Source organism: Phoxinus phoxinus (genome assembly GCF_949152265.1).
Source record: "Phoxinus phoxinus genome assembly, chromosome: 1".
In the NCBI taxonomy this organism is placed as follows: Eukaryota; Metazoa; Chordata; class Actinopteri; order Cypriniformes; family Leuciscidae; genus Phoxinus; species Phoxinus phoxinus.
The window spans coordinates 6,100,813-6,114,294 of record NC_136876.1 but is presented as its reverse complement, the minus strand read 5'-3'; the positions used below and the strand labels follow the sequence as shown (position 1 = coordinate 6,114,294).

Here is a 13,482-nt window from a genome sequence, read left to right as displayed (position 1 = left end):
TGCTCATGAAGTGACTCTCAGAGTGGCTCTGGGGATGAATTGCTCATGCATACTCATCATATCGTGACTGGCAGCAGAGACTGAAAACAGCGCGAGCGTCACTCGTGCTTCAGTGTGTGTGTGTGTGTGTGTGTGTGTGAGGTAAATGAAAACCCACGTCTGCGTCTGGAGCCCCGTGCTTAGATAAACACAGAAGGGACTGAAAGCAGCGCATATTAGTGGGTACCAAATATACCCGGTACTACAGAAATGCTGGTACGTCACATTTTCAGTACCGACTTGGTACCGAAATACCGGTACTTTGACAACACTAGTTTCCCACCTTTTCCCACTAGTTCTCAATAGTCAAGCCACAAACAGTAGGAATCTAGCAGAGTATGGGTTGCTACTCCCTCTTATGATGTCATCACCCAGTTACGGTAAAAAAGTCACACTTGTGCTGTTTGAGACCCCAGTCAACTAAATTTAATTTTGTAACAAAATAGTAGTTTTTTTTATTTTTAGGATTTATAGTTTTTGGAGGATTTATTATATATATATTTTAATTTAGGCTATATAAATAAATTAAAACATTTAGTTTATACAAAAACAGCTTTTTAAGTAAAATTCACTTTATAATAATATTCTAACTTTTATGGATATGGATAATTTGACATGGTTTAGTGTACGATTTTTGCCCATCTTTTGGAAAATGCAGTTTTAAAAGTAAAAAATTATCACTTTAACCCAATGGTCTTCACAATTTTTTTCATGAGAGACACACTGATGGGACAAATTCAGTAGGAGGGACAATTTTACCGCAAAGTATCAAAAGTTACATCCATACGTCATAAATACCCAGCCCGATCTCATCCCAAGGCGTCATATACTGACGCTTTTGACATATCGTCTACATCCAACGCACATGGCACCCTTTAGCGTCAATGAGACGCAGATAGATATGGGCCAGAAGGCGCCTCCTAGCGGTCTAACCCTACCCCAGACCTAAACCCCATAGCTACCCCTACCCCAAACCCCAGACCTACCCCATAACCGAACAAAGCTCTGTGCGTGTCATATTGACGCTAAAGGGTGCCATGTGCGTTGGATGTAGACGAAATGTCAAAAGTGTCAGTATATGATACATGAAATACCATGTCTGCTTATCAATCTGTCATCCCCGCACATACAATATGCATTGCAATAAATAAAAAAGGGCGGGGAAAAATACATTCTCTATGATTAACCAGTCAAATTTGTAACTGAGACAAGATGATTTCCCTTAATAACAAAAAAAAGTAGGATTTCCAGAATACATTCATCGAACCGAGAAAATGGACAAAATTCATCCTCAAAGAAACAACGCAGAACATACAGACAGAAATGAAGTGGAACACTTTAAATGTTTAGAATTATATGAAAAACAGGTGTTTGAAATAAATTATAAACTCTAAAGACTCCAATTGGGCGATTGGGGGCCATGAATTGGTCTCCCTTATTTTGCCACACTGAAGGTGGCAACCCTAGTTGCTATGTTCATGAATATTTAGTCTTCAGCTGACATTTATCTTTTCTCCTCATAATCCTTTTTAGGAAAGTCATGATTATATTGCCTGATAAGCAGATCTTGAAGATTCTCCATAGAGATGTGGTTGGCCATCACTGACATTAATCCAGTTTCATCCATAGAGGGACAAGAATTGAGTGGGCCATTAACCACCCACCCTAGCACAGTCTTGACCGCATACGGTCCATTTCCTTGACTGTTCTCTATTTTCCACAGTTCCATAGTGTTAGATTTTGCTGTATTTGGCCGACCAGTGGTATGGGTGGCTCGCCAATGTATGAGATTTATCCAATACATAAAATAAGTAAGCATGACCAGAGTTCTTGTGGGGAGTAGGGGTGGGCGATATGAGCAAAAATACATATCACAATATTTTTCGATGTCCGGACGATATCGATATTATATCGCGATATGAGAAAAAAATTTGGAATCACATTTTAGTAGCCTACACTTCAGTTAAATGACAGGCAAAATTTGCATTTAAACCCTATATAACTATAAAAAGGTGAGGGATTTCATTGGACATAGAAATGAAAAATCTTTTACAATTTAATGGGGGTACAATGTTTACATGGTACAATTTCTGGTAAGCTCCGGTTTTGTATTATTGCTTGACACAAATTTCACGATTTCAATTAAATTCTTGTGATTTGATTTTGACTAATTTGGATAAATATTAGGCACACAAGATGGTTGTTCATTTTCTCAAGAAAAAAACCCCTCACCTAATGCTGTAAACACAGAGTCCTATATCAGCTGGTACTGTAGTAGCCTTAATTTAACTCCTTAAGTGTCACCGGCCCACCGGTGGGCCCAAATTCATTACATATTTAAAATAGTAATATCCTATACTATACCTAAACTAATACTGACAAACTATATATCATTTGAAAGCTGATTTTCAAAATAAATTACAAAGGAGCTGTAATTTATCAATTTGCAACAATAATATTTTCATACTCCTAAGGTGTTCAGTCCTTTATTTTGAAATAGTGATGAACATGAAAAATTATGAAAAAAAAATGGTAGAAACCTCAGTTTGTTTTCATGCCAAGAGTTCAAAAGATAGCATTTGTTCAATTATTTTAGAAAAAAAGGTCTGAAAATGTTTTAGAAATAAAGAAAAACCATATATGGAAATGGAGGCGCCCTTATATGGGCAGTAATGTCAACTAGTGAAAAAGTGTGGTACTGCGCCCAAACAAAATCTTACTGAAAGCTAATTTTTTGAGATATCAACCTAAAATTTAAAACACAACTTGTTCAGATTTTTGGCTTTGATTTTTGTGCAGTTTTAGAGTCACCAGGGTTTTGAAAAAATATATTTTATATAAAATATGAATAATAAATTTTTTTATTTTTTTTATTTTCCTAAACTCAAACTTCTATAACTTTTTTTCTGTTACACTTTCTCAGTTTATTTCACTTCTACAAAAATCTGCCAATTTTCTTCTTTAAAACAAGACCAATCGTAAATCCATATTCCAAAGCATTCTTGAGTTACAAACATTTAAGTTCGGAAAGTGCATTTTCATGTATATTCAAAAAAAGGGGCGTGACACTTAATAACTAAAATTAAATATAATGCGTTTATTATAACAACTTTATTTAATGAAGTAAAAAAATATATATAATAAATATGTAATATAGAGCACATATTTAGCTTAATACTCTATAAAGCTCTTTTTTCTAGCCAACTAACGTTGTAGGCTATATATGGTCATTGAATGGCTTTCCTGAGGTAAATGTTATGACATAATTGTTCTCCAGCTGTTATTGACCTCTTTCTGCAGTTGAAAAACACTGATTGATCGATATTATGTATGAGGAATATACATTTCGGTAAGTTGTACTGTATCTTTCAACATTGTTCATTCGTGTTTATTTACTAGTAGAGATGATCGGTTCACGTGCTGCTTGAACTGATGCGCTATAGGATCTGTCACGTCAAAGCGGAAAAATGTATTGTTTGAATTTCGTGATAAAATTGACAGAGACTTTTTATATCATAAGTAACCTGCTCTGTCTTGTCTGTCGGTCTCCGTGTCCTCTTTGCTTCGCGATTTTTCTGTTCGAGAGAAATGGATGTGTGGCGTGTGAAAGTGTCACGCTGACTGCGTAGGCAGCTCTGTTAAATCTCACGCGACGCGTTCGCAAACTGCAGTTGCATATGCGCGCTTTCTTGCTTTTCATGTGTTTAAGGAGGCGGGTTTGTGGACTATTAACTTGGACTGTTACCATGTTCTCTGTGTTTGATTATTAATGCCTGTGCATCCCGCGAGTTGGACACAGTAGAGGAGAAGGTTAAACGTTCAGTTCAGCCTCGATTCAGTATCGTCATTAGTAGGCTAGTGTTAAAAGTTGTAAAAGAGCACCAAATTGAACAAAACACTATAACTACAAAATTTGAATTTATGAATATCAAACGGTATCCTCGGTATCGCAAAATCCATATCATGGCACAACATATACCGGTTTTCACGTTCATACCGGTATAGCGCCCACCCCTAGTGGGGAGAAGAATTTATTGAAAGTTTGTAGTGTAGCAGTCCTTCAGCAGCGATGTTAGCATGTTGCCCTTCAACAATCTAAAACCCAAAGTTCTGTCTGTGAGACAGAACTTTATACATGAAGACAAATGGGCTACAAACAATAGAAAACTGTTAGGACCTCCCACAGGAGATCGATCTAATTAATGCTAATCCACTCTGAGCAATGCTGATTCTTTTCATTCATTCACACCAATCAGTTTCTGTGGGCCATACATCTGAATGGGCCATTCATCTGTATGGGCCATTTGGCACACAGCTTTGCAGACACATACATCACATCTGTGGATTACATCTGATACACAGTCACAATGTAAATTAATCTGATAACTGAAAATACAAAATCTTTCAATCTCTCCTTTGATTATATTTGATCACATAAAAAAATAAAGAACATAAAACAAATAGATACCATGTACACATGCTGTATGCAGGTTCCTTCTTGAAATTACAGTATAAGAGTTCATGGTGAAACTTTGCATCCTCTTGAATGCTTGTATCCTCTGGAAGCTTTTATTTTGAAGTTGTGATCTTGCGGAAGTGACGGATAGTGTTGTGTTCTGTGGATGTTCAGAAGTTTTCATCTAGGTTGCCAATGCAGTGCAGTCTAAGGCCCCGTTTACACGATGGGAAAACGCAGATATTTCTCTGCGTTTTGGCCTGTCATTTACACGAAAACGCCGTTTTTATCCCAGAAAACGATTATTTCTAAAAACTCCGGCCAAAGTAGAGATTTCTGAAAACGCCGGTTATATGTTGTCGTGTCAACTGGGAGAAACGGGGTTTTAGGTTCTCTCTTGTCGATTCTGAGGATTCTGATTGGCTTGCATGGCTTTATCCTTCTCCCTACACTGCCGCCCATAGGTTTAGCATAGTTATAAAGGTGCTCGACGGCGTATTTATGCGGGTTGTGTGCACGATGTTATTATTGAAAACGGAGGGGGAGAAATATTCGTTTCTCTAAATACCCGGCTATGTATAAATGTGGCCTAAGCGTTGGATGTCTTTGCTCATTCTCTGGAACACCTGCAATCACACAAAAAAAAAAAGGGAATCGTATCTTGCCAAGGAAAATATTTTAAACGCTTAATTCCTAACTGCCTGAAAAACTGTCCCTATTTATATTGGCAGGACACTACTGTGTTTATCAGTGGCTGTATGTTTATGTCTTCGTCCTCAGGCGACAAGCTAGGGCCTAAAAACCCTAGTCCCGCCATATCTGGACTCTGATTAACACTACGTCGGTCCACTCATCTCTTCTCTGCACCTTAACTGCTTCATTAGTTACCATGAGATCCTGAAGGCTTTCCCTCCTGGATTCTAATGGTGAAAATTGATTCTTGGCATTGTGTCCTACCAGGCTGAGTCTTTCATCAGTTTGGGCAAGGCTGTCAGATGTTAGGTTTTCATTGGACATGGGCCGGCCGGTGACATGTTCAAAAGGGCATAGTCCAATTTCCTTGTGGTCATCCTTACTGCATTGCTTGTCATGATGCAGTTTTGTTTTAGCTTCCACCACTGATGGCATTTGTTTTCTGGATGCTTCATCTTGAATCAGTTTACATGGCAAAACTTGCTGAAGTTGTCTTAATGTTTGTCACCCTCACACTTCTGCAAATGTTACCGAATTTGTTTTACCAAAACCACAGACAAGCCATCTCTGTAGGTGTTTGTACTTAGGCGCTGCATCTTTCCATAAGCCATTTTTATGTCCGGCAAGGCCCATAGTCCACTCTCTGAGTGCTTGATGCCATACTTCTGGCACATGTCATCATGGCACTTCTTCATTTCCAGCCGTTTGCCCAAATATGCATTCAGATTGTCCATCATCTGATCAATGTTAACATTTGGAGGTTATGTACCATGTCTTTCTGTTGTTGGCCTCAGTACAGGGCCATTACCATTTTTTAGTGCAGACTCAGCCATGGCAAGTACAGGAGAAGTGCCCTCAGAGGTGTGGAAACAAAACAAAATCTGTTAGAGCCGTAACATGAGCTTATTAGGATTTAAATTATCAGCAGTCTTTTAGACTGACCATTTCAGTCACACAGACAAATCATTAGTTTGCAAATTCAACTTAATTTTCAATCCTACATTCAAAACAAAACATTCACGTTTAGACTAAGTTTCTTTGTTTCATTTCTAGAAAAGAAAACTCCTGATTGATAAGACTTGTTCAGTTCTTTCTGAGTCCTAACCTGAATTGGTTTAAATTTGTCCCTTAGACATTAGAATTTTAATCTTTCTGCATCTTTCATCAGAAGGCAAATAAACTTCTAGTTTCTAACACAATTAGAATGTTTAATTCAAAACTAAAATATTGGTTACTGAATTAGCACCCAGTCAAGAATTACCAATTCTTGCAGCAACATCAGTCCCAAACTATTTCAATAGCTCCTACAATCCAATGAGAACGGACCAAACCTCTTTCTTAAATGATTCTTAGAGACTCAAGAGAACAGGGCCAAACTATACAACTTATTTCTATAGCTCCTACAGTTTCAGGAGAATTAACTAAATCATTTAAAAGGTTCCTACAGACTCATGAGAAAGGTCCAAACCTTATACAGTTTCTACAATCTCCAGATGAACGGACTAAATTGTTTCTTTAACAATTCCTACAGACTCCAGAGAAAGGACCAAACCTGATACAGTTTCTACAATCTCTGGATGAACGGACTAAATTGTTTCTTTAACAATTCCTACAGACTAGAGAAAGGACCAAACTTATACTTTATTTCAATAGCTCCTACAATCCCATGAGAACGGACCAAACCTCTTTCCTAAATGATTCTTAGAGACTCAAGAGAACAGGGCCAAGCAATAAAACTTATTTCTATAGCTCCTACAGTTTCAAGATAATTAACTAAATCATTTAAAAGGTTCCTACAGACTCATGAAAAAGGTCCAAACCTTATACAGTTTCTACAATTCTAAACAATACACAGTATGTGTGACTACACCACAAATCTTTACTGGTCTACTATTATTTCTTTTCAGAAAATGTTCTTTTAGAGAGCTGATACGTTTCACTCATCAAATTAGGATATTTGAGACCGGATCCAGTTGATTCAAATAAATTGTGTCCACAGTCTTTTGAACTTCAAATACTCGAAAACTATTCCGTTTACTTCTTGTTGCAGCTGGTGAGTTCTTGGTTTACTCCTTGTTGCAGTTGGTGAGTTCTCTTCTTGTCAGTCTCTCCTGGCTGGCTCGCCAAATTGTTCGATTTCTCCAATACATAAAATAAGTAAGCTTGACCAGAGTTCTTGTGGGGAGAAGAATTTATGGAAAGTTTGTAGTGTAGCAGTCCTTCAGCAGCGATGTTAGCATGTCACCCTTTAACAATCTTAACCCAAAGTTCTGTCTGTGAGACAACGTTGACATGCAATCATCTACCTCTTCAACATTTCCACCTTCAGCAAGCAGAACTTTAATTTCCTTTATTTTCCTTGTGCATACTCCTAATTTGCCTCTACGCGTTGCAATGCGTGAATTTAAAAGCTTTTCGGCCACAGCGGCCGTCTCAATCTCCTCATCCATCATTTAATACAGGCCACAAATACTAGCAGCTCTTTTAGCGTTTAAACGCACATTCAAAACCTCTGTTTGCCTGTTTGTTTACATGCGTTTACTCAAACATTCAATCCGACCCTTTCCACCGCAGGAACTTTCCCCAGGAACTAGGAACTTTGGGCTGGTACTCGGTGTGTTTACACCGCAGGAAACAGGGTCTAAATGAAGTTCCGGGTAAATATTTCCCCGTCTGAAAGTCCCTGCTGGCGAGGTATTACTTTTTCAAAGTTCAGGAACTTTCGGGGGTGGGACTTGTGAGCTGAACATGCTGATTGGTTGTGTTCATGCCGTATTTTGATTGGATGACTCCACGCAGCATTTAATTTTAACCGCCATTAAAATCTATTGCGGTTCGTGGATTCGTGCAGTATGAGTGTCTGTCTGCATATATGGAATTTATATTTTTTTTAAAAACGGCCGCTAGACCGACGACGAGGTTCAAGCTTTTTTAAGCGTATTAGTGGAAGAGGAAATTTTCTGAGCGTTCGTCCCAGCCATCTCACGGTCAATGTCCACCATAGCTGATAACATATTTTATATCTAGCATTACGAGCTTTCTGAACACGCTTTAGTATCAGTGCTCGTGCCGTTTTGTTTATTACCTCGTTAGTAAACCAATAGATCACAAACAACTGCAGCACAGCTTGAATCTACTCCATACTTATTATAAATGTGGCGCTCAAAACTGATTACTGTCCTTGGCCGACTGGGAGGAGCAGTCGCGCGCAGTTTACACAATCTTCCCGTTACTTTAGACCGCGGTGTAAACGCAAAAAGCAACCGGTCTGGGGCAAAAAAAGTTCCTGGGACAAATTTCCGGGTAATTTCGGTGTAAACGCGGGTTAAGATTCATTGATCAGTTGTGCTGCTTGTTTACACTCTAGTACTCACAGCTGATGCGTTGTTTATCCATAAATCATCCTCCATTCATTTCGGCTGTGAACAACACAGCTTCCAAGATTTCTTGAGAAGATAATTCATAGTGCAGTCCTTTCGATCTCGTCGATCGATCTCTAGTGCGAGTTTTCTTCAATAATTGTTGAGGCTTATCTTCTTTAAAAATGTATTTAGCCCTTTGAGGTTAGCGGAGGAGTCTCTCCCGATACAGATGTCCATAAAGCATGCACGGAGATGCAGTCATAACAACAAAAAGCTGCGGTTTATAGATCACAATCTCCGGTTTACATTCAAGCAAATACAGTGGGGATTTTGCAGGCTTTCCTACTTACATAGCATGTAGAGGTCTGTCATTTTTATCATAGGTACTCCTCCAGTGTGGATCCTCTCATGTGTTTTCAGATGTGATGAGTGACTGAATCTCTTGTCACAGTGTGAACACTTGTACGGTTTTTCTCCAGTGTGGATCCTCTCATGTGTTTTCAGATCTGCTGATCGACTGAATCTCTTGTTACAGTGTGAACACTTGTAAGGTTTTTCTCCAGTGTGAATTCTCTGGTGCTGTTTTAACTGGCCCGCTGTAATAAAAGTCTTCTCACACTCAAAGCACATGTACTCTCTCACACCAGTGTGAGTTTTCTCATGTGCATGTAAAATGTGAAGCCGTGAAAAACTCTTTCCACACACAGAACATGAATGCGGCTTCTCCTTCGTATGAACTATCAGGTGTATCTTCAGGGCTGCTGCACAGAGAAATGTTTTGCCGCATTGATCACATGTGAACGGCTTCTCTCCAGTGTGGATCATCATGTGAAGATTAAGGTTTGATGATTGACTGAAACTCTTCCCGCACTGATCACATGTGAACGGCTTCTCTCCGGTGTGGATCCTCATGTGAAGATTAAGGGATGATGATCGACTGAAACTCTTCCCGCACTGATCACATGTAAACGGCTTCTCTCCGGTGTGGATCCTCATGTGAAGATTAAGGGATGATGATCGACTGAAACTCTTCCCGCACTGATCACATGTGAACGGCTTTTCTCCGGTGTGGATCCTCATGTGAACATCGAGACATCGTTTGGTTGTGAAACCGTTTCCACACTGAGTGCAGGTGAAAGATTTCTTGGCTCTTCTTTTCTTTAAACATTTATTTTTAGTCCGTTTAGTCTTTGAGCGACTCAAAGGTTTTTCTCCAGGTTGGACACGATGTTCCTTCTTCACTTCTCTCAGTTCTTCACTCTCCTCCTTCACTTCACTCAGTTCTTCACTCTCCTCCTTCACTTCTCTTAGTTCTTCACTCTCCTCCTTCACTTCTCTCAGTTCTTCACTCTCCTCCTTCACTTCTCTCAGTTCTTCACTCTCCTCCTCCACTTCTCTCAGTTCTTCACTCTCCTCCTTCACTTCTCTCAGTTCTTCACTCTCCTCCTTCACTTCCATCAGGTCTAAAATCAAAGAAAATTTTAATTTTTAGTACATCAAAATAATTATCTTCAAAAAGAGAAATATAAAGTGAAAGGACATGAAAGTGAGCCCTGATGTAATGGTAGAAAGTAGACAACTGTTATAATAAAATATAATCTCATGCCTTTTTATAAATTGATTATATGTCCTTGAAACTTTCCATGAATGAGGCAAATTTATCTTCCAATTATTATTTTTAGGCACGGATCCCATGTTTCTTTAGCAAGAACTATTAAATATATTTGATCAATGACACAATTATCTAACATGATATTAACATTAAAATTTACAATACTGCCGTGTTTTGACACCAACTTTGAGATTGATATTTATTTTACTAAAACGTTTTAATTATTAATGGCCGTTCACACTAGACTTTTCCTTCATAGACTTCCATTCATGCGCATGTGAAAGTGGGACACCAGAAACACAAGCTCAAGTGAATAACCCTGTGAGAAATAACACAAACGTTTAGCATTCAAGAGGCATTGTTTATTTTTTTAATTATTATTATTTGTTTTATGTTCAATTTATGTTTGTAAAAAAGCTGCCACAGCGGCCGCGACCTTAACTAGTTTTAAATGAACGTTAGTCCTACATGTTTCACTCAACCCTGTTACTCCTGACATGATTTTCCTCTTTTCAAAAACAGAGCATTTCTTAAAACTGTGACACTCAGGAGGTGACATCATATGGGCTCTTTCTACTGCATGATGGGAAGACAAGAGAATAATCTCAATCCAGTGTCTCAGTTTTTACACAAACTGTAGCATTGACTGCATTCATCAACCCTGTTACTAAAGTTACTGCGAGAAGAATCTCTATAACTATGAATAACTTGTATGATATTTGACAAAATTCATTAATACAACTTCATCAGTAACTTGGTGTTTACTGATTATTCCTAAAAAATAATGTTAAAAATAAAAAATTCTGGTACCCTTGTTGCAAATTGGAAACCAAATATAAAATAAATGTAAAATAGTATTTAGCTTGATCTGATATTGATAATCAATATAAAAGTGTCTCAAATCTCCCTTTACCTAAACCATTTCATTAGTTTAACTGTTTATCTAAATGTGATGAAGAGCTTGAATGTTTCTAACATGAATGTTCTCCAGCATCATGAATGAATGAAGAATAAACACCAACCTCTTTGTTCTTCAGGATCTTCAGTGTGTTTCATTCTGCAGGGTTCTGGATCACTCGTGTTCTCACTGTCCTCTTTAATAAACTCAGTCTCTGCAGATTTCAGCTCTTCCTGATGCTTTCATGCTCATCTTCACTTGCAGCTGATGGGAATTTACAGTATTTATTGGGGAATTGCTGTGGGAGGAGCTTCACTGATGATGTGATTGCAGTGGGAGGAGCTTCACTGATGATGAATTCCAGTGTGGGAGGAGCTGATCTGCCAAAATCAAAAATATAAATCACTGAGTTTTTTTTTTAAATAATAAATGACACTAAGCATTTATGTCTGTCTATCTATTCACCGTACAGTAACCGATGCCAATTAATTTATTATTTTATGCAAATCCTAATTCCTAACATTATTCTTAATTAAAATACAGGTATCTAGAAATAAAGAAAAGAATGTCACTAATTTTAATTCTTCCAAATATAAATAATGGTAAGAAAAACAGTTCATAAACAAACACAGAAATAAACTTTCATATATTAGCCAACAAATACCCTCAGTCTGCTGACACCAATGAAATTAGCTTTAAGTGTCAATTTACAGGAGATCTGGAGACATCAGCATAATAAATGAGGTGAAAACAGGAACTATTGTCATGAAATAAAGAGTGTTTTCAGCAGATCTGTTAATATTGATGAGCCTCAGACTATCAACACTCATTCAACAAGCCATTCAGGATCATCAGCAGATCATCTCACTTTATTCTGAGTGTTTGCTGTTAGAAACACATTATTTGAGTCAGGATAGATGATAAAAGCCTGTAAAACAGCTGGGCAATTCCAGCATTATGGATGTGACATTTGCAGTCAAAACTTGAAACATAAATTCTCAGAAAATGCATTTAATACCAATATATTGTAAACGTCTGTTTATATATTCATACTTCCTTAACCCTGTGGGGTTGGCAATCACGCCGGCGTGATTTGCGCAATTTTTTTCACATAGCAGCTAAATAAACTTCAAATACTCCGTCATTTATGGTCATACAGACTTAATAAATATGAAAAAATAATCTGTGAGATGTCTACTTTTGTATGTGTCCACGAAAACAAATATTCTCGATTTAAGTCATTTGTATAAAACCAACAAGATATCCAAGTTTCAAGTTTACTTTATTTATAAAGCACATTTAAAACAACCTTGGTTGACCAAAGGGCTGTACAAGATATATCTAAAATAGAACCATCACAAAAATTTAAATCAACTTTCACAAGACATTGATCGCATAAGAGTACAAATAGGTTTTTAAAAGACTTCTGAACTCAGACACTGAGGACACAGTTTTGATGTATAATGGCAATTTGTTCCAAAGCCTGGGTCCAGCTATCGCAAAGGCTCTATCACCCCTGCATTTCAATCTGGATCTGGGTACTCGTATCAGATAATTGGTCTGTGATCTGAGCAATCTGACTGGTTTGTGTTCCATAACCAGCTCAGTAAGGTATTGAGGAGCGAGATTATTTAATGCTTTATACACAAACAACAAGACTTTAAATTCAATACGATACTGAACAGGTAGCCAGTGCTATGAACGTAATGTAGGTGTGATGTGATCTTGTTTGCGAATGCCTGTAAGCAAACGGACAGCTGCATTTTGGACCAGTTGAAACCGATGAAGCAGGTAGCCCTTGATATAGCGAATTACAGTAATCAAGCCGTGATGAAATAAAAGCATGGATTACAATCTCAAAACTGTTCCTATTTAGGAATGGTTTAACTTTCGCTAATCTCCGGAGATGGTAAAAACTGGAACTGACAACTGCATTGATTTGTTTGTTCAGTTTTAGACCACTATCCAATATAAAACCCAGATTCTTTGCAGCAAACGAACGGTATGAAGTGAGAGAACCTAAGTCAACATTGCTCAAATCACTTTTCTCAGTTGGCCCAAACAAGACTATTTGAGTTGCCATCATTCAAATGTAATTGAGTTTCTCAAACCCTTGCTCATTAGTTTTAATGTGACCACACCCACACGCGCAAAATATAGACATGCAAATCTTCCACGCAAACGCGCTCATTAACTCAAAAACAATGCACCGAACTTCATCAATCCTCTGCTGTCGTCGAGTTTGGAAGACACGCTGTAATTGTGGACTATATTGGATTTACATCAGAAGGAGAACGCGATTTGAAGACAAGAAAGATTTTAAGGTAAGATACAATTCTGTTATATTAGTTAGTGTTATTTTTGAATAAACTTCACATTGCAGTCGAACTGTTGCTCGATGCTTCAGTGAATGTTCTCTGCA

The 13,482-nt window shown here is 37.8% G+C and overlaps 1 protein-coding gene across 1 annotated transcript; it reads right to left on the bottom strand.

The window, feature by feature from the left end:
* Positions 1 to 8,593: 8,593 nt before the first annotated feature.
* On the bottom strand, positions 8,594 to 11,318 carry LOC306985779 (uncharacterized protein). Its single transcript, XM_079588440.1, has 2 exons — positions 11,185 to 11,318; positions 8,594 to 10,013 (listed from the first exon to the last, which is right to left on the bottom strand). The coding sequence occupies exons 1-2, from the start codon at positions 11,216 to 11,218 to the stop codon at positions 8,893 to 8,895; spliced, it is 1,155 nt and encodes a 384-aa protein (XP_079444566.1). The 5' UTR covers positions 11,219 to 11,318; the 3' UTR covers positions 8,594 to 8,892.
* Between the last annotated feature and the right edge of the window lie 2,164 nt (positions 11,319 to 13,482).

Excerpts from the sequence above, each read along its gene's own strand:
- LOC306985779 (XM_079588440.1), bottom strand. The coding sequence starts at position 11,218 with ATGAAACACACTGAAGATCCTGAAGAACAAAGAG. Across the intron at positions 10,014-11,184 it reads AGATCCTGAAGAACAAAGAG|ACCTGATGGAAGTGAAGGAG; the intron begins GTTGGTGTTTAT and ends CTTTGATTTTAG.